The following is a 26,067-nucleotide window of genomic DNA, read 5'->3' on the forward strand; positions in this document are numbered from 1 at the left end:
TAATTTTCACTAATTCTTTCCACCTGCTTTTTCAATAATGAAATCAAAAGAGACATTATGCATCAGCCACCCAGAAAGTTAATGATGAGCACTATCAGTTATTATTTTGGGGTTTTGTGAAACTCATTGCCATCTCCCAGCCTGGTACGGTGGGCCTTCTGAGAAGCCTACATGGGGTTGCCTGAGTGGAACTATAAGCCATACCTGAGCGATCCTGTCGGCTACATCCTTACAGAACTGATTTGGGTTCTCAAAGTGCTGAATCAGCTGGGGCAGGAGACACAGGACATTCAGAGGAAACCCTGGGCCAGGGAGAATACAATGGAGATGGCTGAATATGGTGCATTTTAGCTGTTAACAGTGCTAAAGCACATTACAGATTTCATCCTGAGGTCATGCAAATGCAGTTTTTTGAAGCAGCTTTAATGTGATCTAACAAAATCCGGAAAAATGTATAACCAAAAATTTAAAAAGCAGAATAAAATGAATGGAAGCCCCAGTTTGAAATTTTATCAAAAAACATAGTTTAAGGAAAACCTGTATGAGAGGACACAGGTGAATCATGTAAATCTTATCTATGTAATCAAACAGGCTCTTTAAAAGATGAATTGCTTGGCACCACTGTGATGAGCTCTAGCTTATCACGTACCACATGCGATGGTATTAAAAATCTAGTTTGTTGCCCTGGCTGGTGTTGCTCAGTTTGTTGAGCATTGTTCTATGCATGGGAAGGTTGACGGTTTGATTCCCGGTCAGGGCACATGTCTGGGTTGAGGGCTTGATCCCCAGTAGGAGGCGGTGATTGATGTTTCTCTCTCCCTCTCCTTCTCTCTCTCTCTCAAATCAATAAAAACATTAAAAAAAAATCTTATTTGTTGATTTGGCTTAATTCAAAACAACAGGGAATCAAGAGAATTCTCAGGAGGAAAAGAAAGTCTAAAAAAAATAAGAGATTTAGGAGTTAAGAAAAAAAGAAACAATATGTGTACAAGAGCAATGGAATAAACTAACAGTATCTGCAGTTTGATATGGAAGTCATAAAGAAGTGACCGATATCTTATATATCGGTCCCTTTTATGCTATTGCCTTAAAAATATCTTCTAAATTATAAATAATTGTGACTTATGTTATATAAAAATTTAAAAGATAAAACAAACTAGTCCCAACAAAACATTTCTAAGCAGAACTGCTAAAAGCAATAAACCCACATTTTCTTATTAGATAAACATGGACCTAAACACCAGAATTGTAAGACAGGGAGTGTGTTGGCTTTACCGATGGCTTGGGATGAGTCCACCATGGATACTTTGGACACTGGTGTCAGCAAACTGAAAAGCTGCAGGGTCAGGTCTGTGGTGGTGAGGGAGGTGAACCCTTTCAGCAGCAGCTGCTGTAACCCTGAGAAGTCTGCCCACTTGAGCTGTGCCTGGAGTTTCTCAAGTTTTTCTCGATTCTCAGCTTTATCCAGTGGCATGTGAGCCAGCAGTCTGTTCAACAGCCTTAAGGCCATTAGGTATTCAAACTCAAAATCAGATTCCATCAAGGCGACTGTGACCCAAAAGATGGTGGCCAACAGGTTGGTTGGATGATTTATGTGTGATGGGTCTGTGAGGCTGTCCTTCAAGGAGGATGAGCTTCTGGTTTTTGAGGAGAGGCTTTGCTGGGTACAAGCTTGGATTCTGTCCAGTGTGGCACTCCGAGGTGGGTCTGAGGATCGGTCGACAACACCAAACTTCTTGGGCACAGAGAAGCTTCTCTGATGCCGGCTGCGTTCTGCGGTTGCTGTGTTGCCAGTGGCTGTTCCAGGGTTCATATTTAGTTGTCCTGTGCTCTTTCTGCTTGCTGTGAGTTTAGTGCTAGAGCTTAAATCTGGTGACGAAGAACTGGGTATACAAATGAAAAAGTTCAGTAGAAAGCCAACATGCTTCAGAGAAGATTCACTGATGAACAAGGGAGGGAAATCATTCTTTGGAAATATCACTATCTATTCCTTTTTGTCCATACTCGTAAACTTAAAGAAATATGTGTTCTTATTCTTAAAAGGATGAAAAAGAAAACTTTACAAGCTTAACAAGAAAATCAAACATCACACCAACAAAAAAACAAAACCTAATAGTAACTTCCATTTATTGATAGGTTAAAGATATAAGCAATTGGCTGATCTCCTTTTTTAGATATTTTGAATTTGGGTAGAAATAATTACGAAATGAAATATACATGCTGGGTACAAACTTTAATATTCTATTAACTGAGTGATAAGAATAGAAATGGCCCGGCCGGGCGTGGCTCAGCGGTTGAGCGTCGACCTAGGATCTGGGCGATAGGGGTTTGATTCCCAATCAGGGCACTGCACGATAGGGGTTCGATTCCCGATCAGGGCACTGCCCGGGTTGCAGGCTTGATCCCCGGTTGGGGGTGTGCAGTAGGCAGCCGATCAATGACTCTCTCATCATTGATGTTTTTCTCTCTCTCTCTCCCTCTCCTTTCCTCTCTCTGAAATCAATAAGATATATTTAAAAAAAAAAAAAAGAAATGAACATATTATCAAGAAAGAAAATAGTAAATATTTGTGTCAAAGGAAGTTTTTTGCACTTAATTTGTGAAAGATGATTTCAAAGCTTATTTCAGGCTAAAAAGGTAAAACTCTTTATCAACATTCTGATAATTTTTACTAATTTAGATGAAGCTGTAGGTTTATACAGATAAATACGTATGATGTCAGCAAGCTTACCTACCCATAAAAAACGCTCAACTTAACAATGAAAGAAGGCCCAATGCAATATAACATTACTGATTCAGTTTTAAGCACAAGGAACTCAATTTTACAGGTAGAATATGGAATTGTGAATGATCTGAAATGGGTTATTAAACACCAGCAGAAGCAAAGGAATTATAAAATAAAAAAGATCCTAAGGTAGAAATTCTGCAAGTAAAATCAACATTTATTCCAACTGTTTTTATAGTGATGGTTCAGATGAGTTTTGTGCTTATTTATTTAAAATAATACTTAGTTTTATTTTCTGTGTACAATCTAATATATAAAATTTGAAAAATACTTAAAGACATAAAAAAGAAAATGAAAAATCATTGTTATTGGTATTATTTAGAGATAACATTTGGTATCTATCTTCCTGACATTTTAAAATACTTTTATAATGTGTATATATGTGTGTGTCATAACTCTCCCCAACCCCCCTTTTTTTTAATTTAAGAAAATGTGATACATACTTTTTCAGGTCATCAATAGACTTCAAAAACTAGATTTTTTCTTTGGGCTTTGCCCAAAGTCAAGGAATCTCCCGAGTATTCAGTACAGTATATTTGATTTCAAAATGCCATTAAGCTGGTTCTCACCGAGATAATACAGTTAGGAGATCACTGTTCTTCAAGCAGTCAGACAAGTTATCCACGGCAGCTTCCAAAGTCAGGAGTGCTTCCATTACATAACCCTGACAAATATGCAGAGACAATATTTTGGACTGCTTGTAACCACTGTTAACTTCCTGGATATAAATTTAATTAATGCAAACTTTATTCAAATAATGTTAATATCATTGAAAGCTGAATACTTATTAGTACTTTAATTTACAAAGTTTAAAAACAAATTTTAAGGGCCACTGAGGAAATTCGGGTGGCCCAGGAGTTAGCAGATAATAAAGATTTATTTTCCTAGGTCTGAGGTCCTCCACAGAGCAATCTCATTTGAAATCCAGCAGGGAATGGACAAGGCTAAAGGTGGCAGGCATGGTGGGCATTTGAAATACAGAGTTGCAATGTCTGAAGGCAGAGATTGAGAGATGTGTGCAAGGGCTGTGCCTCAGTGGCATTTTAAACAGCACTTCTCATGACCAGGAGGAGGAAAATAAGCTATAGGCATGCAGCCTCCTTAGATGCAAGCACATTTCTGATGAAAATAAGGCTTGACCCAAGCTACAGAGCAGGTAATGCCCTTGGCTTTCAACCTGCTCAGGTCCCCAGTCTCTGGGCTCTACCTACAGGGTCTTTTTGTGACATCCACTCTCTCCATTACTTCTTCAGCTCTTCCCAGTTTACTGAAGGCTGATCATGCAGAGAAGCGTAGTGCTTTGCATGGATACAATGGAGGTCTTGTCTCTGGGTGAGAGTTTGCACAACTACGTTCTAGGTTAGTTGCAAAATGACAAAAAACACATAACAACTTTCTGTCCTCTACCAAATAAAACTAACAACAAACAACAAAGAAGAGTCACCAAAGAATGTTCAGTTGTTAGCTTGAATAAGACAAATAATAGCTGTGGAGTTTCTAGAGTAAGACTCCTGGGAATGACTTTTGTAAATATAAAAGTCAACCTCTAAAATTTTTTTATGAATTGTATGTGTCCAAAGGGCTGGAATAATTGGCAAGAGAGACAAGGTTCTCAGAAGGTCGTTAGCTCCTTCTCTCTAAAATGAGAGAAACAGGATGTTTGGTGGTCTTTTCTTCCCTACCTGAATCTCATCGCCATGTTCTCCAATCACCTCCACCAGTCTCGAGAGAAGGTCAGACAAGGCATGTGCTGACAGAGGTTGTTTGATTGCCCGGAATATCTGGAAGGACCGACAGGCATAGTGCCTTGAAGAGCTCGCCAGGGCTGTCTGCAATGCAACCTCACTCAAGTGTTGCTCCAGACGGAAGCCTAGGGCACCAAGAGGCCAGAGACCAGATCAGCTGCCACTCTGCAAAGTCTGGGGCAACAGTTATCTGAAGGTTTGAAACAGGTTCACTGCACATGGCTATGTCCTGTGGTACTTATTTAAAAACTAATAATTAAACAAGCAAACACAAAAATTTTAATAAATCTTAAAGAGCATAGTTTAGTAGAAAAAGTCTTGGTTTTGAACCAGAAGCTTTCAGACTCAGAAAGAAACTTATTCTTGCTGTGCCTGTTTCCTTATTATCTTGTGAATAATAGCATCTATCTCATAGAAGTTTCGTGAAAATTAACTTTAACAGTGCTTAGTACAGTATGTGACACATATGTGCTCCCAAATGTATTACTATTTATTACCCTTCTATTTCCCCACATTCTTGTTCTGTACTACTTTTTACGTGGGATATTTTCACAGCTTTTCTTTTCATAAGACAATTGGTTAGAAACAAATGTTCTGAGTACTTGTGAATGTAGAGGAAGCTATTAGTGAATATAGGTAAGTCTAAACACAACTGAGGCCTGGACCCAAGTCTTTGCTCCTCAGAATGGCCTATAAATATGCAGATATAGAAATGTGGACACTGCAGAAAAAGCAACCATAGTAAACCTCCACCAGAATATGTGTTCTTCCAATAACATGAAGGGAATCTCAGTCATCAGAAAACCATTTGACCAGATGGAAATTAAAAAGTGAGGAAAAGCCCATAATTGAAGTCTGGGCTATTGCCTTGTACATGGGCCTTGCTCTGCAGAGCGTCAGAGCATACTATGTAAAGTGACTTTGGCTGTCTCTGTGACCTGGAGGCACATTTGATGGTGATGTGAAAGTGGATCAGGAGGGATAATTCAGTGTTATTTTTCTTAGTTATCCTTGGGTGCTTGACCCTGGGGACATGTTGACAATATAAGAAAATGTTCCTGCAGAGGGAACAAAGGGTCCTGGGAAGTGGACTCAGGCAAATCCAGGGTGGTAAATGCAGGGTTAAACTCACAGAGGCACGTCACAACTTATGAATGGGTCATGTTTCAATAATGTTCTTTTATGTCTTTATTTTGTTTTTTAAAACATGTTTTCCTACTTAAAACATTTTATATGTGGGGTAGGTCCCCTGGCGGTGAACAAAACCTTATTTAAATCATCATGAGCTGAAGACTCGAACTCCCTTAGGAGGACTGCAGACTCCACTACCCATATGACAGTGGCCTTTAAGAAAAGTTATTCAATGTATGGCATCTCCCTGGTCACACAGTGAATCTACATTTAGCAGCCTTCCTTGCAGTTAGGTGTGACCATGTGCCTGAATTCTGGCCAGGGAATGTGGGAAGAGGCACTGGTCGCCACATTCAGGCCTGGCATGTAAACTCCTCTGAATAATGCCCCACTCTCTCTTCCTTCTCTAGGAGGCAGAGCCACAGGATGGATGGCCGCCAGGTAGAAGGCCACCTGCTCAACATCCACATTAAACTGTTACGTGATCCAGAAATAACCGATTATGTTGAGTGTTTGAGCCCTGGGAGTTGTTTGTTTCAGTAGCTATGCTATCCTGACTAATACAAGTGTTTCCACGGATACATTTTATTGTGCTATAGTGGAAACTGGCAGAGAGAAGCGATGTACAAGGAAATTGTAGTGGGCAAAAATAGGTAAGGTGTGAAAAGACACCTGCCAAAAATACAGTGTAAGGCATCCATATGTTTTCTCATTTTTATTAACTTCATACAGTTAAGAGTTTTAGACAAATAAATCGTTCACATACAACAGTAAATTTCTTCTTTGGGCTATGTGCAATTTTAAGTGACTTTTAAAGTGGGGAAAATACCAATAGAAGAGGTCTTTATATTTCAAAGAAATTCCAAAGGGGAAATTCAAGACTAGAAACCTAGGCCATCCTATTCCTGGAATGACTTTCCCATTTCTGTGTATCATTATTATTATTATTTTTAATAAGTATCTCCTGATAACAAAAAGAGATGTGGCTAATCTGTAATGTTTCAAATTGTGACACGTGTTAATTATCAGAGTAGCTGGGGAGCCAGTAAGCCATAGTGAATGCGTCTAGCCAGGTGCACGAAAAAGGCAGGAACAGTTCTTACATCGTGCTGAAAAGGCACATTTAAATTTTACATACGGATCAGCCCAGGCCAAGTTGAATCCAAATGGAATTCAGGTAATGGCTTCAAATAATGGTCTTATAGTCCAAGAATCACATTGGATTCAGAATAGTCAATGGAATTGTTAGCAACTATTTTTAAAGCAAAAACCTTTCATCACAAAATTCTTTTTTTTTAAACCAGTTTGCAAGGTTGATAATTCCTCACAGTTGAGTCTATACCCAATTAATAAGATTTATTTCTCTTGGCCTTCTTTAAATAAAATTAATATTACAGACACAGTTAATTCTAGTGAGGTAATGATGTGAGGAGAATGGTGACTTTGGGGATATTATTTGATAGAGCATAATGCAAATATATATGACATTATCAGTCAGTTAGGCACATCTGAAATAAACTTCAAAACTCCCCTATGAGTAGTCTTCTGCTATAGATGCCAAATTCAGAAATATAGATATATATCATTCATATCACATATCATATATATAATGTGATATATGTATATAGTATATATTCTAATATATACTATATAGGATATATAGTGTAGTCATATAGTGTAGTATATGGGGAAGAATGAACTCAATTATAGAAAAGTACTGAAAGCAGAAGAGATTTGGGGAAACAGGATAAAGTACCTGATTTAGAATCTTTAAATACAGACAAAACATGACGTAGAAAATTTGTAAGTTGTTCAGCACTCTTTGAATTTTGATTTTTGGGTGTGATGTCTTCATGGCACCAAAGTGGCCCAAATGCCCTGAAATGAAACACACAGTGTCAAAAATATAACTGTCAGTTTGCATTCTGAAAACCACCTATGCAATTCTAACTCCAAAGGCACTAATTAATGCCTATATTTAAAATTAGGCACTCTATTTAAAATGTCACTAATTAATTTGGAGGTGAATTTCAGTCTTATAAAGCTTAAGAGCATACTCAAAACAGATCTAGCTAATTTATGGAGACATATTTTTCATGTTTTACTCACAAAACCAAAACCTTACAACATTTAATCACAAAACGAAAAACTTTCAATTCACCAGAACAGTGTTTGTCACATAATAGATGCTCCATAAGTGTTTGTTAAATAAAATGATATAAAGTTGTAAATAAAATATAGATGCACATGTCAACACTTGGAAAGATAATTCTTTTATCAGGATCATATCATTAGGTTGCTGAACACTGTAGAACCAAATTGAAGATAACAGCCTCTCTTTACTTCTTTTGAAAGTAAGAATAGGATGGAGCCAGATATGAGAATTTCAGAGAACACCCTTCCCAACACATGCCATTGACAATGGTGAGTGGTGACAACAAAGCATTCAGGTGTTTGAAGTACCCTGTGTGTGGGCACCATCAGCCCCTTCCTGTTTCCTGAACATTAAATCCCACATAGAGCTGATAGCTTCACAGAATGCCCTGAATCATTAACTGACGAAAGAAAATGCTCTCTTTTTCATTAATTGATGCATTGTGTGAAGAAAATGAAATAATGTGAGATATCAGATAACACAAATTGAGACTAGACTCCCAGAACAATAGCATGCCCAGGTCACAAGTGAACACACTTTTATACAAATACTGGACCCCAGGGTAGTAGAAATTCTAAAACTAAGTTGCTTATTTGAAGAACCAGAAGACATGAAAATTGGGATCACTCCCACTTTTTCTTGATTTTGATTTATTATTTGTTTGGTTCCTTTCCTATCATGCTTCCTACTGTTTTGGGTTTCTGACTTCCATTTATAAATGACTCCTTGGACTGGATGAGCAGACCATGGTTCCCTCCGCAGCTGCTCCTGGGTGGACCGTGGCTGATATTTTTTGCTTCCAGAGCAGGTTATTTGCCAAGTCTCAGGACGCCTAGATCCTGGCAGCTCTAATAGATGAACAAAGTCATGCTCACTGAAGGGTGCTACCATCTCCTGCTGCCATCTGCTGCACTGTTGTTATACAAAACTCTCCCTCCCCATCAATGGTGACATCAGAGGGATCTTAGACAACTTCTACCAGTGTCTGCTTTATACACAGACTCCAGCAGATGCAATTTAGAAAACAGGATTTTGCTAGAACTCTGTGCTTTTCCATCTGTGTGGTTTTAAAGGATGGCATTTTCTTAAAAAACTCACCTGAAAACAGCAGCTTGTCTCCTGGCCCTCCTTACCTGGTTGTCAGGAACTCAATGAGCTTGTTGGCCTTCTCATCTGTTTCAGCAGCTGTGTCCACGTCTTCTACCTCTTGGGTCATCTGAGGGAGGTTCCCGCTGCTGCCTCCGAGACTGATGCTGGAAGAGGTGGAACTGGAGCTCAGCCCCGAGTCTGGCACCGGCGATGACTGGTCCTCCCTCAGGAAGTCAAAGCCACCTGGTTGAGAAGATGGTCAACGTGGAGTGTGCTGGACATGGCACGTAATGAGGTCAGGAGGTGAGCATACAGAAGTGTGCAGTTATTTCAACTTTTTGGAGCAAACATTTGCTTTTGGTTATGGCTATGATTAAAAGAGACTCATTCTTTTCTTATGGAATAGTTACAGTGCTGTGTAAATCAGAGTGGATTTGGTAATAAGAGTACAGAAAATTATTTGACAGTGCATAATTATGCACTATCAAATAAGTTTCTACTGTGGGGTTTTAATTCATGCTTTCTACAAAAGAAGTGGTGTGTGTGTGTGTGTGTGTGTGTGTGTGTGTGTGTGTGTGTTCTACTATACACCAGACCTAACTGCTGTTAATAAATTACGTCTGGATACTAGGCTACTTAGACATATGAAATAATACAATTTTTGAGAATATCAGTCACTTAAGCATTGGTTAGTAAGTTATGCATCTTGTTTTTGAGTAAATGTGCCCAGAATCACAAATATTTTGTGTATGTTAAATATTTTAACAAAGTATATATTATGTTAGTGTAAGACATATGGTATAAGAAAATACTATGGTTTTCCCCCCACTTTGTATTTGGTTAACATTCTACATCTCTAGATGTGTTATGGGTTTGAAAACACATACACACGACCATCTCTTTCCCTCTACTTAAAAATCATAAAACGTACATAGTTCTGGTGTGTCTGATAGATACATTGAATTAGGAGTGAGGAGCCTGGGGCCTGAATATCATCTCTGACACTTACTGTATAATCTCAGGAAGTTGATATGACTTCTCTTATACCTCAGTTTTGTATTATGATAAGATAAAGACAATTTCTATCACAGGTCCTTAGTGTGGATTTGAAAGCAACTACAGTTGAAACAAGGTGTTCAATAAATATTACACAAATGTTTATGAAAAGGAGACTCTTCCCAAACCTTTTGCGCACCTGCTTATTTCAAGCATGCTAGAGATTCAGTTATTCCAGTTAACCACTGTCTTGCCTATGGATACTGTGTTTGGTTTTGTAAATCTCCACTCTCAACCACTTATGTCACATTAGTGGGATAGTGAATACAAAACTACCACACTCAGAGATACACAACTTAACAGACATTACAGTTTTCTCAGCCTAAAGTTGTGTGCTTAATGGAAAACATCTTTATCTTATTGAGTTAGAACAGCCAGAACGCTTCAGATTCTTTAAATTAAGCATCTATAGAAAAGAGAGTTTTGTGTCTCTGAAAGGCTGTTGAATTATTTTCAATTAAGTGTAGTATAGTTTAATATAAAAACCTTATAACAAATGTAATAATTATAGAAAATATATTTGAAAATATTCAGTGATGAACAAGTCAGTGGTACTTCCACCTCAGAGTTAATGACTTCATATTTGTTTTCCAAAGATATATGTTAACATCTCTCAGAACACAAGGCAGTGCTGAGTACCAGTGATGAATAAAAGGTACAGCTTCAAGGATATGACATTGTGTGAAATGCCAAACCATGCCCAATGCCAATGTCATGTACAAAATAACTACGTAAAAAGTTAGCCCCAGAGCTCCGTCAGTTAATCATCATTTTAACATATTTAAAATGTTCTGGTTCTAACTAAAAACCACTGGTTAACCCTTTTGGGAAAGCTTTCATGAATGGCTGGACAGACAGAATAATTTCTTTGACTCAGCTAATGCTTTCTCTTCTCATTTCTAAGAAGAAATGTTTGGTTTCAAAACAGCAGTGGTTTTTAATAGACTTCCACTCATTAGTGCCTTCCAGGAAAGTCAGTCATTTAATAAAGTGAAAATTCCTTCAGAGAAACCAGAAGTCACAGTAAAATATCTGGCACCTTGGAAATGACTCCCTCTCAAGGTGATGGAGAAGGTCAGTTTCCTGAATTCTTATCCTTCAGGGTTCTAGACTGAAGCTCTTGTTCAATGGACATGTTAATTTTCAATGTGTTGATAGAAACATATTTAACAAGAGCAGAAACATAATAATAATAATAAGGAAAAATATACGAAAATAATCAATAACAAAGAGGGATTTTGAGAGGCACATTAACATCCAGTGAAATGATGCCTATTTATTGGGCTGTTATTTTATTACTTAGAAAGGTGGGGGGTAAGAGCATTAGAGTAGGTAATGTGGGCTCCACTGACATCTTTGGTAATCTCTGAATTTTTGACTGTGTCTCAGGCTTTCAGCCACACCTCCTTTTGTTACCTGTGTAGAGATACTCGGGTTGGTAAGCTGGCTGTACTGTTAGCATCTTAGTTTCCCCCATCTCTCGAGTTTGAAGGAGCACGGAGGCAATGGCATGGAAACTGCTGTTGCAGGAGAGTGCAATCAAGAGGTGAAGCAGCAAGTTTTTGCTGTGTTCAAAGACTTCAGGCCGGTAATGGTCCAAACCTGGAACAAAATGTGGAATCTCTTATATAAACAAATTTTAATCTTGCTTAGATTCCAGGGATAGTAGAGATTCCAAGACACCCGGGGGAGGGGGGGGGGGCAGGGAGAATCTTAAAAGAATGTTTAGTTTTCTTTGTTACTGTTTGTGTTACCAACATAAAGAATTTGGGCTTAGGGAAAATAAAATGTTTCATTCCTTAAATCACATGTTCTCATAAAACGCTGATAGATGGACTTCCCTTGACCTCTTGACAGAGCATTCCTCCCTCTTGAGGCTCTCTTACCTGGATCTCACTGTTACTGAATGATTCTAATTTTATCCATCTCTCTATAACTAAACTCCCTGATTGGTTGTTCCTCTTCCCATTTTTGCTCTACAGTGTGGGTTACAATTTCAGTGTGTGGTCTGCTGTGCTCTATATTCTTTTTCTCTGTGCTCTAATCGTGTCTTAAGGCTTTAAATTTATCACATCCAGACAAAGACCTTCAAAGAGGCCCAATTTATTTTGGATATCTTCATAGGTATAGCATGGGTGAGGTGTCACTCAATTTATACTGTAGTCATAGGACAATTTTAAACAATGCCTGGTCAACTGAATTTTAAAGCAGATGTCACTAAAAGGCAATGAAGCATGGAAGAGACTAAGCAGGATAGCAGATGTCTGTGTACAAGGAAAACTCTCTGGATTATCTCCACAGAATTAAGACTTATTGGCTGGAATGCCTCTTGGATCCAGTCTTACCTAAGAAAACAGCATGAAGTAATAAGGGCAGGTGAAGAGCCCAGTCTTCTCTTACACTGTGATCTACCACCATCTCAGTCATAAAAATCACAGCAATATTGCACCTAATCAATGAAATGACAAAGTTAATGCAACTTCTACAGAAGATGGACATACATGTGTAGATCATTAAGTCACAATTAAATACAACACATAAGCTTTGCTGAAGAACTATGTAAGAAGCTTCTTCTAGGGAAGTGGAGTTTAACTTCTGACAATGCACAGAGCTCCACAAGAACAGATATCAGTTCAGCTAATCACATAACAGGGAGTCTACTTGTCACTAGGTAATAAGAGCTGAGTGATGATGAGAAACAGAAGACAAGGGTCCTCTCTTCAAGTTGTTTACAATTTAAAATGCATAACAGAATGAAGACCTATATCAAGATAACATCAAAGAAAAATTGGAAGTGTGACAAGGCAGCTTTGCACATTGGTTAATATTTGACCAAACTCTGCCAATATGTCGAGAGCTGCAATTCACGTCATGCAGGGTCCCTCTGATTTCAAAGGTTATTTCATTTGATGGGACCTGGAACAGGTTTTCCTCTTCTTCTAGGGAGAAAAAAGTCCAGTTAAAACTAGGTGGCCATTTCTTTCTACCTGTACATGCTGCTCACCTGTGGAGTGGCCCCCGAGGGGTGATGGTCTCCGGGAGGTAGTCAACCAGGGGGGCCCAGCACCCGCCAGTAGAAGGCATCGGTAAGGGCTGCGGCTGTTTGGTTTCTGTGATGGTCAACAGCCACCCCGTGTAGGGAGATATTGGGTCATCTGTAGGGTGAGACAGACAGTGAGCTTTATTTTTAGAGAGAGAATTCTGTTTTCAATACTTGGTGTTTTTAGAAAGAATCTTACAAATTTATGCTTGTAAAATAACTTTCTTTTTCTTTAAAAAAAAATATGTTTATTGATTTCAGAAAGAGGAAGGGAGAGGAAGAGAGAGAGATAGAAACATCAATGATGAGAGAGTTGTCACTGATCGGCTGCTTCCTGCACGCCCCCCACTGGGGATCGTGCCAGCAACCTAGGCATGTGCCCCGACTGGGAATCAAACCGCAGTCTCCTGGATCCTAGGTCAATGCTTAACCGCTGAGCCACGCTGGCCAGGCTGTAAAAATAACCTTCTAAGCATTCAATTTGGTGAGTGTGAATTATACAATCAAAAAAGTTAGAATCACTTGATTAGGTTTCTTTCATCACTTTATTTTTTGGATGTTTAATTTATAGTTATTCATTATAGAGCAATAGAAAATACAGATACACAAAAAGAAAAACATTAAATCATATGAATTCCCATCACTGTGAAAACTTGCTCTTTCTCTAATCTCCCCCCATCTCAGTAAAATGCAGTTCCTTATTTCCAGTTTGCTCAGGACAGGAGCCTTAGGTCATTCATGATTTCTCTCTCACAGCTCATATCCAACGCATTATTACAATGATGATGATAAAAACAGCGACATTAGAACTAACACAGGGAGTACTTACTTTATGCCAGGCACTGGTCTACACATTTCCCATATTAATAGCACAATAATAGGTACCTATCATCCCTATTTTATAGAGGGGAAACAGGTTTAGTGACTTGCCTCCACATATTCAATGAGCTCTGCCTTCAAAGCGCAGCCACAGTAGGATCACTTTCCCCATCTCCATCACTCCTCCCTAGTCTAAGCCAGCCCCCTCTCTCACATGGGTTAGTGCAACTGCTTCCTTACTGTCTCCCAGCTACACCCTTTCCCTTTTATAGTCTTATGTTCCACAGAGCAGCCAGAGCCATCCTATCTTCATTTTATTTTAGTTTAGTTTGGTGTAATTGACCAGAGCAATTCTTTTATTATTTTTTTAAACATTTTCAGTCAAATTTGATTTTTTAAAAAAAGGCAGCAGATCAATATTTCAATTCCAGTACCTAATCTAAATATGCACTTGACAATGAAGCACATCTGAGTATGGAATGAAAACAGTTTTCAAAAAAAAATCACTAAATGTATCATCTTCAAATACCCAAATAATGAATCACCTCTGTGGGCCCTTTGCTGAGTGGAAACATAAACAAAAAAACCCTGAAGATTTATTGCTGGGAAAATAAATCTATAGTACAGTAGTATAAATCTTGGGTATTAAGCATAATCAGTTGAATTAAGTTACGAAGTTAAAAATCTAATAAATTTGTGTTTGTATGAAAGTCTATCAGCCAGCTGACCCAAGAGCAACTGAGATATCTAATTTGTTCAGTGAGACCAGACATTTTTTAAACCTTTCTTTTTGGAAGGCAATTAAAAATTACAAGTCCATGCCTACAAGCCAAATTTTAAAAACTGTAAAAAGTAATTAAAACTATGTTCAAAGAGCCATTTTTTTTTTCCAGCTCAATTTTTGCACCTCATGGAGAAATAAGAAAGCATCCATGACCATCACAGATGAAAACAAAATGAATGTTATTGAAAGCAATTCTTTTTCCCCACTGAAGTATAAAATCTACATAGCAGTTGGGATGCTATAACAATTTATACTTCTTCTAGTTCTGTTTTAATTTCCTTTAAGCCCTGTTTAATGTAGTTTTTTAAATTGTTGAAAATATGTTGTTTTCATGATTCTGAATCTGATTACAGCTCTTTTCATAAATCTTTATATCAATATTTAATATACTGGCTGCCAGTTCTAATCAGAAAAAATCTTGGAAATCTTAGCATGTTCAACAGTAATTACCAATGTGCAAGCAAACCCTAAGGGGTACAGCTTTCTGGAAAGCACATTTTATTGATTGTGTCATTGTCTGAGTATCCTTTACAGTGATTCTTGATGAAGATTCTTTCAATCTTGTGAACGTCAGTGTGCACAGTCTTGCTACATTGTAGTTGTGCATCCTTGTACAGGAAGGCTGGTTCGCAGCTAGTGAGAAGCCGGAGGAATCTAAGTTTTAATGGCTGATAAACCTTACATCCTGAAGGAGGAAGTACTTCTCCTTTTTTGCTTCTTAAGAATGTGGCAGACCCTGGTCAGTGTGGCTCAGTTGGTTGGCGTTGTCCCGTGCAGTGAAAGGTTGCTTGTTCAGTTCCCAGTCAGCGCACATGCTCAGGTTGCAGGCTTGATCTTTGGTAAGGGGGTGTGCAGGAGGCAGACTATCAGTGTTAGGCTCTCACATTGATGTTTCTCTCTCTCTCTCTCCCTTTCCCTTCCTCTTCCTAAAAATCAGTAAACTGTTCCTAAAAAAAAAAAATGTAGCAGAAATGTATGCTGAGGTAGCCAGCCAATCCTTTTTTTTTTTTCTTGTGTAAATTTGATTTCAGAATATTTCTGGAAGGGTGGTGTTTCGAAGAAACCACTGCAGTGACCAGCTTCCACTGTAGTCTCTAATGATGGCACCTGGCTACCCTATACTGTAGCTTTATCCAGGTGCTGATTACTGTTCACATGCTGCAGAGTTAATTTCACAGGATAATTCTCCCAAAGTTGGTTGCCTTCTAGGTGGTGGCATTTGAGCATCATGACTGGGCCATTAAATTTGGACACATCCAAGCAAAGGTCATGTGTTCTTATTTCTTTGTTGGCAGTATAAAAGAAAACCTGATTACCTCCCATACTGCGACAGTTAAAAATTCCCCCTTTCTCATTCTCTTTTCTAGTCATGTTATCTTGACACTGATTTGTTTCCATATTTCATATCTTTCCCAAAGAGAAACAATGATGTGGAATCTGAGAATCAGGAGAAATATTCTCTAGGTACCAAGATAAAGGTTTGTATTGGAGTTTGTGTCTTAGGCCATGCCTTGATGCGTTATCTCTATAATCATCTACCTTAGTAACACCTGGAGAAATTACATAGAAGAAATTCTTGAATTCATCCATCCATACTTCTGCAAGCAGTCTGTTATTTTTACTGATAATCTTCCCTGTGCCTCCCAGAAACATGTAAAGTGCAGCTTTCTGAAACACACGTCCAACAAGTGAGCAAGTAACAATCTCCAAAGTTTCTTTACACTGCCAAATCCTAAAGGAAATTTCCATTATAGCATCATATGTTCCAATTTTCTGAAAGCAATCTCTGTCTATTGAAAAGGTGCCTCCTACCACTGTAGGTGTTCTGACAAGAAGAGTTGACCAGCTTTCCTTCTGTCCATTTTTCTTTGAGGACAGGATACCAATGAAAATTGAGCTTCCACTTGAATCCACCATAGGTCATATTAGAACCTGCCATGTGCTCAAAAGTCTCATAGCTGATCACCTCAGTGACAGGAAATACCACCATTGTCCTGCCTTGTTTGATCCTGGCTACAAGAGGCTTCAGACATCCCACTGGATACTCACAGTGTCTAAGAAGGTGATCACTTGGCCTTTAGACACAGCAGCTCTTCTGAATCTAGTTATGATCAATCCAGAACATTGTTCCATTTGAATTACATGAAGTGGTAGGTACTTTTAAGTTTTTCACATGACTCTCTAGAGGTCTTTTCAAAAAGCCTCTTTCACTGGCATCATCTACTAGAACAATTTCTTCCAGCATGTGTGATGGTGGGTGATTAACAACACTGGGCAGTTCAAAGAAGTGTGCTCCAAGCCTCATTGTGTACTGTATTATCATACCAGAGCAATACTTTTAAAATAGAAGTTCATACACATGACTTTCTCTGCTTAGCCCTCTCCAATGTCTTCCCTTCACATTCTAAATAAAATCTAAAATCTATACCATGGTCTTCCAGGCCTTACAAGATCTTCCTCCTGTTCCTCCTTGGCTTATCTCCCACTACCGTCCCCTTGCTCATTCCACCCCACCATCCTGGCTTTCTTGCCGCTCTGTGACCATACTAGGCACTGTCTGGCTTCAGGGCTTTCACATCTACTGTTCTCTGGGGTTGCAGTGCTCTTCCCTGTCAGCTGTGTGGCTTGGTCCTTTACGTCATGCCTCTGCCTAATATCACTTGATCACAGAGGATTTCTATGGCCACTCCACGAGAATCCACCCCTGCCCAATAACTTTCTGTCCCCTTGCCCTGCATGAGTTTTCTTTTGGGCACAGATCCCAGTCACCAGCACTGACCGCCCGCCCCCCCCCCCCCCCCAGCTCTAACATCAGCTCCATAAGAGCAGAGACTTCCTCTATTTTGTTCATTGTGGTTTCCCTGACACCTGGAACAGTAGCTGGCACTTAGTAGAGAATCAATAAATATTCTTTGAATGATTTAATGAACTTCCTCAACTGTACATAAACACAGCAACAAATTTCATGTAGTTATTTTTTATAACACTCTCCATAGAGGCCAGGGGCATTCAAGAGCAAGTTCATTTGGGGCCACATGGTACTGCCCAAGTATGTGGCTTCAGACAAGCTGCTTAATTAATCCTGGCACAGGTTTTAGTATTTTAAGAGGAAGGATATATGACATCATCTTTAGGCAATGTCTCCCAAATATAGTTTATCTTGGTTGCATTTTTGAAAGGTGGTGAGATGTAGTTGATTTGATGCTGCTGGTCCAGAGTACAAAAGCTTGACAGAGCTAGAAGAGGGTATATGAAACTGTGATTGTGAAATGGAGGCTCTGAACAAGGACAAGCACTGGGACCAAGTATCTCCCAATTCTCCTATACCCCAGGAGAAAAACACAATATTGGTAAAAAGCCACTTTATAGACCAGGCCTAAATCAGTTTGTGTGTCCATTTTACTCAATCAAGGTGCTATCAGGTTTTGTTGTTATTGTTCTTGTCTTTTAAAATAGAAAATACACGAAGAGGCTGTACACTGTCTTTCCTTTTGGATAAACCCAGGCTAGACTATGAAGCTGTGGGCCACTAGGTCTCTTCTGATGCCTTCTTAGTCTTCCCAGATCTGCTGACACCCTCAGGAATTCTGGGAGGAAATGACTGCCCTTAACATACAACAGGTGCCTGACCATAAGGTTTTGGAAATGAGCCTACCGAACTTTTTCTCACGGCATAGGCTATATCCATGATTGTGTAGTGAGAACCAAAAATATACCAGGGAGGACCCAGTTACCAAAGTCCTGAGTATTCCTGTCGTAGTAGACCTGCTGCTTCCTCCAAGACAAAGTCAAGTCCTATGACTTGAATGCCTTGAAAAAGATCTTGGTATATATTTTATGGGCTTTCTGTGATGAGATCTGTTTGAGTAGCCTGATTTCATTTTCTCTTATAATGAGTAAACTAAAGGTATAAGCCCTCAGTACCCAAACTACATGCTATGAACTCTGATTTCTTTGTTAAATAACAGTAATCTAGTAATAAATATTATTGATACATGACTCAATTGGATTCAAATTCTGTATCAAAATTTTCCCATTTAAGTGCTCTTTATACTGGTACAACAAATTTATAACATTTCTAGGTAAAATAGAGGCCATAATGATAATATTAGACTTGTAATTTCTTATCTGAATTCACAATCATTTTTCCTAACTTCTTTTTGTCTATAAAGATAGTGAGTTAATTATTATCTCATTTTATTATAATTATCCTTTGAAATTTACCATTTTAATAAATATAAGGAATGTGAGACTTTACTACTAGAGGGCTATAAAGGTATATTTTTTAAATGATTGATATTTTATTTAGAATAGTGTTTTTACCAAATTCTGTGTCTTGTACCTAGAACAAAGACATACATTTTAAAGGAATCAACTGACCAAGGAAAGTGATATTTCCAATGTAAACTCTACAGCCAGAGTGTGTTATGTTTTGTTACATCATGCCTGCCACGTACTGGGGGAATATTTGACTGCCTAACGTTTTCATGATTCAATTTTTCTTTCCTCAAATTTTGGGTTACAAAATATTACATAGTAACCAGATTTTTCTTGAACCAACAACTCTCCATTTCTTGGTACTATTCTCCCCATCTATAAAACCTAGTCCCTCCTGGAACTCATGGCCTGTGTTGCCAAGATTTGACTGATTGGCGTTTGGTGGTACAAATCCAGACCCTGATGGGGCACAGAAAGAAGGGAAAATACAAATAGCTTTTTTTACCTAGGACTGACGGTTCTAGTAAAAAGTTTTAAAGGGACATAGCTGCAACTTCACCTAGAGTTTGATAGTTATATATGGGTTTTAGACAATGTTCCCATTGGTATTTTGAATGGTGGAGAATTTACTACCAATGCAGTAAGAGGTAAAGAAGGGCAGCTGAACTGTGGTGTCATTAGGACTACTCGGCTCTTACCCCACTCTGCACATTTTCCCATAAAAACAAAACAATTTAAAATGATAGCTACAAAACCCCTATGTACTGACTTATAAAACAAACATAAAACATGAAATAGCATCATCTTTATGATTTCCACCAAAATAGACAAATACATTCCACCAGTTAGTTTACTGATTTCCTTAGCATACCTAAATGTCACTGGGAGTGTTCTTTGATTCCAGAATTTCTGTGACTTGTGACCAAGTAACACTAACCCTCTTTACCTGCTCGGTATCTACAGATGCTGTTCAGGACTCCAACAAAATCAGTGAATACACTGCTTTTTGGTTTGTGTCAACTTCCCAAGGAGCAAAGGCATTTCTGTGAAAATTGTATCTCCCATTTTAACATGGTTTTCATTTGGCTACTGAGACTATGTTTTTGAGAGATTTAGTGTGAAAACCGGCCCTTATCCTGGGTGAGCTGATTCAGGAAGCTTAAAGGGTAAATCCACTCCCAAGATAACTGCCACATTGGTTTTCTAATGGGACAATTTCTTACTCGTCTTTCCCCAACTGCATCACCAAGGGAAAAATATAAATATAATTTTATATTTTTATAGAGAATATAAAAATACAGGTTTGGGTAGCAGTTTGAATTTTTATAATTTTGATTTATCCACTCTTGTCATTTTTCAGGTGCTGACTCTACACTCATCTGCATAGTGGGATTACATGGTTGTTTAATGCTTATAGGCCCCTTTTTAGTAATTAGAATAAGAATAATCAGAATACTCATGTTCCATTCTCTAACCACCTGGATTTTGCTGAAACCTCGCACCTGTTGGTACTTACTTTTGTCCTCATCGTAGGACCCTCCAGAGCTGTTGCTGTACCTTGACTCCAGGCGAGTGTGGGCTCTGACGATGTTACTAAACCTTCAAATACAAGAACAGCCATTGTGAAATACTGCCACGTGCAGGTGCCGTTTCTCATAAACACAGACTATCATTTAGTGGCCGAGTTTTTGGCAGCTAGTTCTAATGATGCTTTTCCTAAAGGAATACTGCAAAAATTGTACCCCAAACATTTCTGTTTCTCCAGAGAGGGCCAGTGGTCTAACTTGCTCATAAGCACAAGTTCAAACCTAGAACAGATAAACATTTTAAGGCTATATTGAACTAGAGTATTATAACATTTGTTTGGAAATGAAAGGGAGGTGATACTGAATAATATACATCCCTTATTCACATGGTAGCCTGGAGGATGGTAGGTGGTCAGTAACTAATTGCTGCATGATTGAACAGTGAAAGTTGACAGAATTGGAAAGACACAGTAAGTGATTCATAATACATCTTGGACTTTACTGGCTTTAAAGTTTCCCTTAAAATGATCAGAGGTTTTTAAAAAAATATGTTTTTTATTGATTTTAGAGAGAGAGAGAAGGGAGAGGGAGAGAGAGAAATATCCATAGACTGGGTGCTCCTGCACGCCTCCTACAGGGGATGAAGCCCGAAATCCTGGCATGTGCCCTGACGGAGAATAGAACCAGCAAAAGATGCTCAATCAACTGAGCCACACTGGCCAGGCAATTAGAGGGCTTTTAGTAAAAGTAACTAGTTGGGTTGTAAAATAACTAGAGGGGATCTTTCTGTCCGGTCTCTCTGTGGCTTAAAAAGTAATCTCCCCCAAAAGGGTAGAAATATAGTAACTTCACATATATTACTCATTTACTCTCACTCATCTCTGAGATAAGCGCTGTCCACTTTATAAATAAGGAAACAGGCCAAATGAGGTTAAACAGCCTGTCCAGTGTCAAGCAGAGGACGATGGTAGTGCAGAAATGTTTTTGATGCCATGTGAGAAGGCAAGACATGGGATTTTAGGATCGAACTCTCACTACCTCTGCGACCTTGGCCTAGTCCCTTACTTCATTGGGGACCCTCTTTCCACACTTGCTAAAAAGGAATAATAATAATAATAATACTTCACCATTTATTTTGTTGGGTTGTAGAAATCAAAAGAAGTAATGTGAGAATGTTTCCAACAGTGAGATACCATCGAACTCTAAGGTATTAATTATTATATTTGTACCCTGGATTTCTAGAATGCTTTTTCTCTTCAGGGCACCAAAGACTTTCAAACCAAAAGCATCTGAATATCATTTGAAGACCTATAAGGTAGAGCAAGGGTGTGGCTGAGGGGAAATGGTATGTCTATATTTATTTTATTTTTATTATTTTTATTTTTTAATATGTTTTTATTGACTTCAGAGAGAGGAAGGGAGAGAGAAAAAGAGAAACATCAATGATGAGAGTCATTGATTGGCTGCCTCCTGCATGCCCCCTACTGGGGGTTGAGACTGAAACTTGGGCATGTGACCTGACCCAGAATTGAACCCAGATCTCCTGGTTCATACGTTGACCCTCAACCACTGAGCCAAAAGATATTTTATACAAAATGGTACAAGAAGGTTTGACATACTTAATGTATATGCAGCCAAAGCAAACAACTAAGGCAATCTATAAATATCTGGAAAATTCAAGCCAATTAGGGGTGTGCCCCTATGTTACTGACTGGGTGTTCTGCCCTAATTTACAGCAGATCAACACCCTGTTTCACTCTAGCTGTCCTCAGCAGTGCATGGAGAAAGAGTAACATTTCAGGAAAAAGTGTGGATGTGCCACTCAGATGCCTACCTTGTTCCAGGTGCGTAACCTCAGAATACTGCATCTATGACTGGAGTTGCTAACTATGTAAATGCACGACCTATAGTAACTATAAAGACTATGATGACTTTGGTTTTATTCACTTCTTAAATATTTGTAGCAGTGTTTTTTTCTCCTGACACAGCCACCTTTTCCCTAGTAACTGTATTTCAAACATTCTTCATTGTCTTATCTTTTGGGCTATTACTTTGTTAATCCATAAAACAGAAACTGAAGGACATCTGCTTAGTTTCATACAAATTGGGCCAATAATCCTTTAAATATTTTAAATTTTTCACTTAGGAAATTGAAAAATTTATTGCCTTCTGAAGAAATTCTTTAATCATATTTATTCTGATAAAGGTAAAGTTATAAACAGCATACGAAGAGCCAAGGCATCATTCAGCAACAGGGCAATGAAAGGTGTGCACATCTGGAAATTTGCATAGGACACTCCTGGCCATTTAGGAATTATCATCTACATTGGTTTTACAATCTTGCACCGGAGGCCCAGGAGAATTAAAGATGGTAGTTCTCTTTTCCTTTTGCAGATGGATCTAAAGGAGTGTCAGGCTGCATTTATGAGGCCAAGATGAAGGGAGGAACAAGTCACTTCCAGCTACCCTTTTTGTTCTGGGGAAGGTGGAAACCATGGTGCAGTGATGTGTATGCTTGGCAGAGAAAAAGTAAAAACTGACTCCAAGGAGTCAAATCTGTTCTTCCTCTTTGCTCCGTGGATTGGAAAAGATAGTTTTGGGCCTGGGCCCTAGAAGAATTTCAAGGTTTCAGTAGAACAAATATAGTCTTATAATGTTAAAGATATACAACTTAGAAATATATTATAAAAATAGCTCTGATAAGAGAAAAACCAGAAGAATAAAAATGCTTCCCTAAGTTTTTTCTTTTTTAACTATATGAGAAAGTTTATTTAGAAAGTTTCAGAGGCAAAAGAAAGGTAAAGGTAATGCACTTGGAAGTAGAGGGTTGAGGAGGGGGAAGGAGAAGGCAGGGGGGAGAACGCACCTTTTCCTAAATTTAATCTGGCTGATTTAGCCCAAGTTAATATAGGCAACTGTCTGTAGATTATTAATCTCTGTCCCTCTATGAATGCAGAGTGCCAGAAACTTTACACAGCTGAAGCTTACTGCTTTTAGTTCCCTATGGAAAATGCCTTCATGAAATTACAAATTCATAAAATAGGCTTTCATTAAGGGTTGATGTATTGAAAATATTTATAGAGTTTGTTTCTGCATATTTAAAAAAAACTGCTTTGAACTGCTATTTTAATAAAAAGATGTGTTCACTTTGTTGTTTAAATAAAAACACTACATGGTATACCTCTTTTAGAGCTTATAGTTACTTTCTTTTCATAGTTTCCGATGAATCATTTGTCTGTTTTGATGCACTGAAAGTTATAAAATTCACTATATTTTTCTTTTTTTTTAGCTATTGAGGAACTCAAGGTTAGGTTAATACTTTCAGAGTTTTCCTTAGTCAGAACTTTTGACACAACTTAGCTTGGCTCTTAGTCTTTTATCCTTGTTTTACTGGTTCTTTTACTATAAGCTGACTGATTTTTTTTGCCAGTAGGTATGGCATTATTAAATATTTCTGAATTATATCAAACAACCATTAATCCAGTTGTAAAGGACATGGCATCAGGGCTGCTGCTTTGCACAACTCCATGGCACCCCCCTAGAGCTCAACAGCGTATTCTTATGACAGCTTATCTGCTTCTGGGGCTGTGACGGTTCTTCCCATACTGAATAAAAAACTGAAAAAATGCCTACTATGTGCAGCATAGTAGGCTAATCATTAAGGACAGAAATATGTATGAGACACACATGGTTTATGTTTTCCGTGAATTAAAATTTAGTGGTTGAAACAAGCATGTGTGCAAGTAACTCAAAACCAACATGCCAGGGTCTACAAGGCAGGAAGATGATAAGCAGGTTGAAGAGAAAGAAGGTCTCTCAGGCTGAGGGCACAGTCCACTTCCACAGGCAAGAGAGACTATATTAAAGAAGTAATGGAGGTGGAGTGTAGCACAAAGAACAGTGGTATCCTTTAGGAGTCAATATTCACATATGTATGATCATCTATAGAAATATGATCAGTTTTGATCCTGATAGATAAACTGATATAGTCAGCTTAAAAAAATTAGATATGTATGAATGTGAACAAAATGTGAGTAAATACCTGCACTAGGATTTCCAGTGGCCAACAGAGACACAGTGACAGAGGAGAAAGTCAAGAGCTAAACAAGAAAGCCTCTGTTAAAGATGCTCTCTGTTCTCAAAATTATAGGAAGAACTGGTTCTTCCCTTTCAAGGCCACCTCTAAAAATTTAGGCAGGACACTTGGAACTCTGGTAGTAAGATGTTAATATGTAGAAATGTAGCACCTTTCTACCCCAAATAAAATTAAAATTAATTGTTAAGACTAGACAACAAATGATAAAGAATGTTCTATTCCAGTCGGAAAGTAGGAACATCTTTAGAGAAATGTGTTTTTTTTTTTACCAAGAAATAGTTTTCCAAAGAAAGTACTAGCCAATATAGATTAAAGAACACGCTAATTACTAATGTTGTACTGTCACTGACATATGTAGTATGAAAACTTTATTCATTTCTGAGAAAGAAAGGGCTTTCTTAGAGAACTATGAAGGACAAGGCCTACAACTCATGATCTACTGGGTTTGGGCTTTTGGTCTGAAGGACAGTTCACATGGATGAGTCTCTGCTTAAAAGCAGTGCAGCAACCTAGCAGTGCATGTGTTGAGACAGTTGATAGATGCCTGGATTAGAGGATGAGCCTTCACAACTCCAAGCGCAGTCAGCCTGATGTCAGGCACTCTCCCATCCATAGCTCCTGCCATGTGTCACACCCAGGATGGAATCCAAGGACAGCCAGAGGCCTGAAGGGCATTCTGGGCTGAGTTATTTTCATTATTTAATCAGTTGCATTCTCTCCATCAGAGATTTGTATCTCATTCTTGTTACTCATTTCTTAAGTGAAAGGGCTCCCCATTCATTTTCACTAGAAAATGCTCAGCCTAAAGAGTTTTCAACACCATGGAATCATCCTAATTTTTAATTTTCAGTTTGAATTTTGTTGAGATCTTTTGTTTGTGTCTCTGTTCCTCACATTCAACTAGGAAATAGTGATCCAGATTTTACTTACTTTTGAGTACATTCTAGGCAACTAAAGGCAGAGATGTGGACAAAAGAAACATTATCCTCAAACAGCCTATGGGAAGGGGATTAAGACTTATTTGAGCAGAGAAAGACAGTGTTCTTGGTTAATGAAGATGTGACAAAGTAAAGGTGAAATAAGAATGATGATGTTTCATAGAATTCACTTCAAGACAACTATGTCTCTAAGAAATTATTCAACGCTCAGATTTGAAAATTTCACTTGGAAATGCTCTTTAATTCCAGATGGTCTATGCCCACTAGCAGGACAACTCGTGGTTTTTGTTTGGCCCTAAGATAAGAGGGATTCAGCTGCCAGAATAACAACCCTCTTAACCTTTCTCTTCTCTGGCTCTGCTAAGGAAGAAATCCTTATCTTCAGGGATATACAGAGCAGAGTTAGCAAGTCAGTCTGTGTTTCCAAGAATAAAGAAGGATTTATATGTGTGTGTGTGAAATTTATGAAGCCTACAAACTTTTATTGCTGCCTCTGTGTAGACTGCTGCTGAAAGTTAAACTGGATATTAAGCCAATTTGTGCACCAACCTCTCATCAGACTCTTTCAAGATCTTGCCCTCCTCAGCATCTGGGAAACTGTCCTGGCCAGCCACCACTGTGTTGCTGCTAGAGGTGGTTCCTGTGGATTAGAAGGAGTACACTTAGAAAAAAATGCATGTGGAAG

The 26,067-nt window shown here is 38.5% G+C and overlaps 1 protein-coding gene and 1 pseudogene across 3 annotated transcripts in view; both read right to left on the minus strand.

The window, feature by feature from the left end:
* The window catches only part of FRY (FRY microtubule binding protein), a 505,671-nt gene that overhangs the window by 102,155 nt on the left and 377,449 nt on the right, over positions 1–26,067 (minus strand). For all 3 annotated transcript variants that reach the window (XM_087814426.1, XM_016213841.2, XM_016213842.2), the window contains 11 exons: positions 25,932–26,022; positions 20,339–20,421; positions 12,966–13,116; positions 12,307–12,410; positions 11,378–11,563; positions 8,950–9,148; positions 7,418–7,539; positions 4,468–4,655; positions 3,355–3,449; positions 1,276–1,883; positions 205–302 (listed from right to left, as the gene is read on the minus strand). In XM_087814426.1, the coding sequence (XP_087670552.1) occupies positions 205–302; positions 1,276–1,883; positions 3,355–3,449; positions 4,468–4,655; positions 7,418–7,539; positions 8,950–9,148; positions 11,378–11,563; positions 12,307–12,410; positions 12,966–13,116; positions 20,339–20,421; positions 25,932–26,022 (1,925 nt within the window). The remainder of the gene's footprint in view (positions 1–204; positions 303–1,275; positions 1,884–3,354; positions 3,450–4,467; positions 4,656–7,417; positions 7,540–8,949; positions 9,149–11,377; positions 11,564–12,306; positions 12,411–12,965; positions 13,117–20,338; positions 20,422–25,931; positions 26,023–26,067) is intronic.
* On the minus strand, positions 15,638–17,149 carry LOC107537749 (polypeptide N-acetylgalactosaminyltransferase 1 pseudogene; annotated as a pseudogene).

The sequence above is a fragment of the Miniopterus natalensis genome, chromosome 2 (genome assembly GCF_054644295.1).
Source record: "Miniopterus natalensis isolate mMinNat1 chromosome 2, mMinNat1.hap1, whole genome shotgun sequence".
NCBI lineage: Eukaryota > Metazoa > Chordata > Mammalia > Chiroptera > Miniopteridae > Miniopterus > Miniopterus natalensis.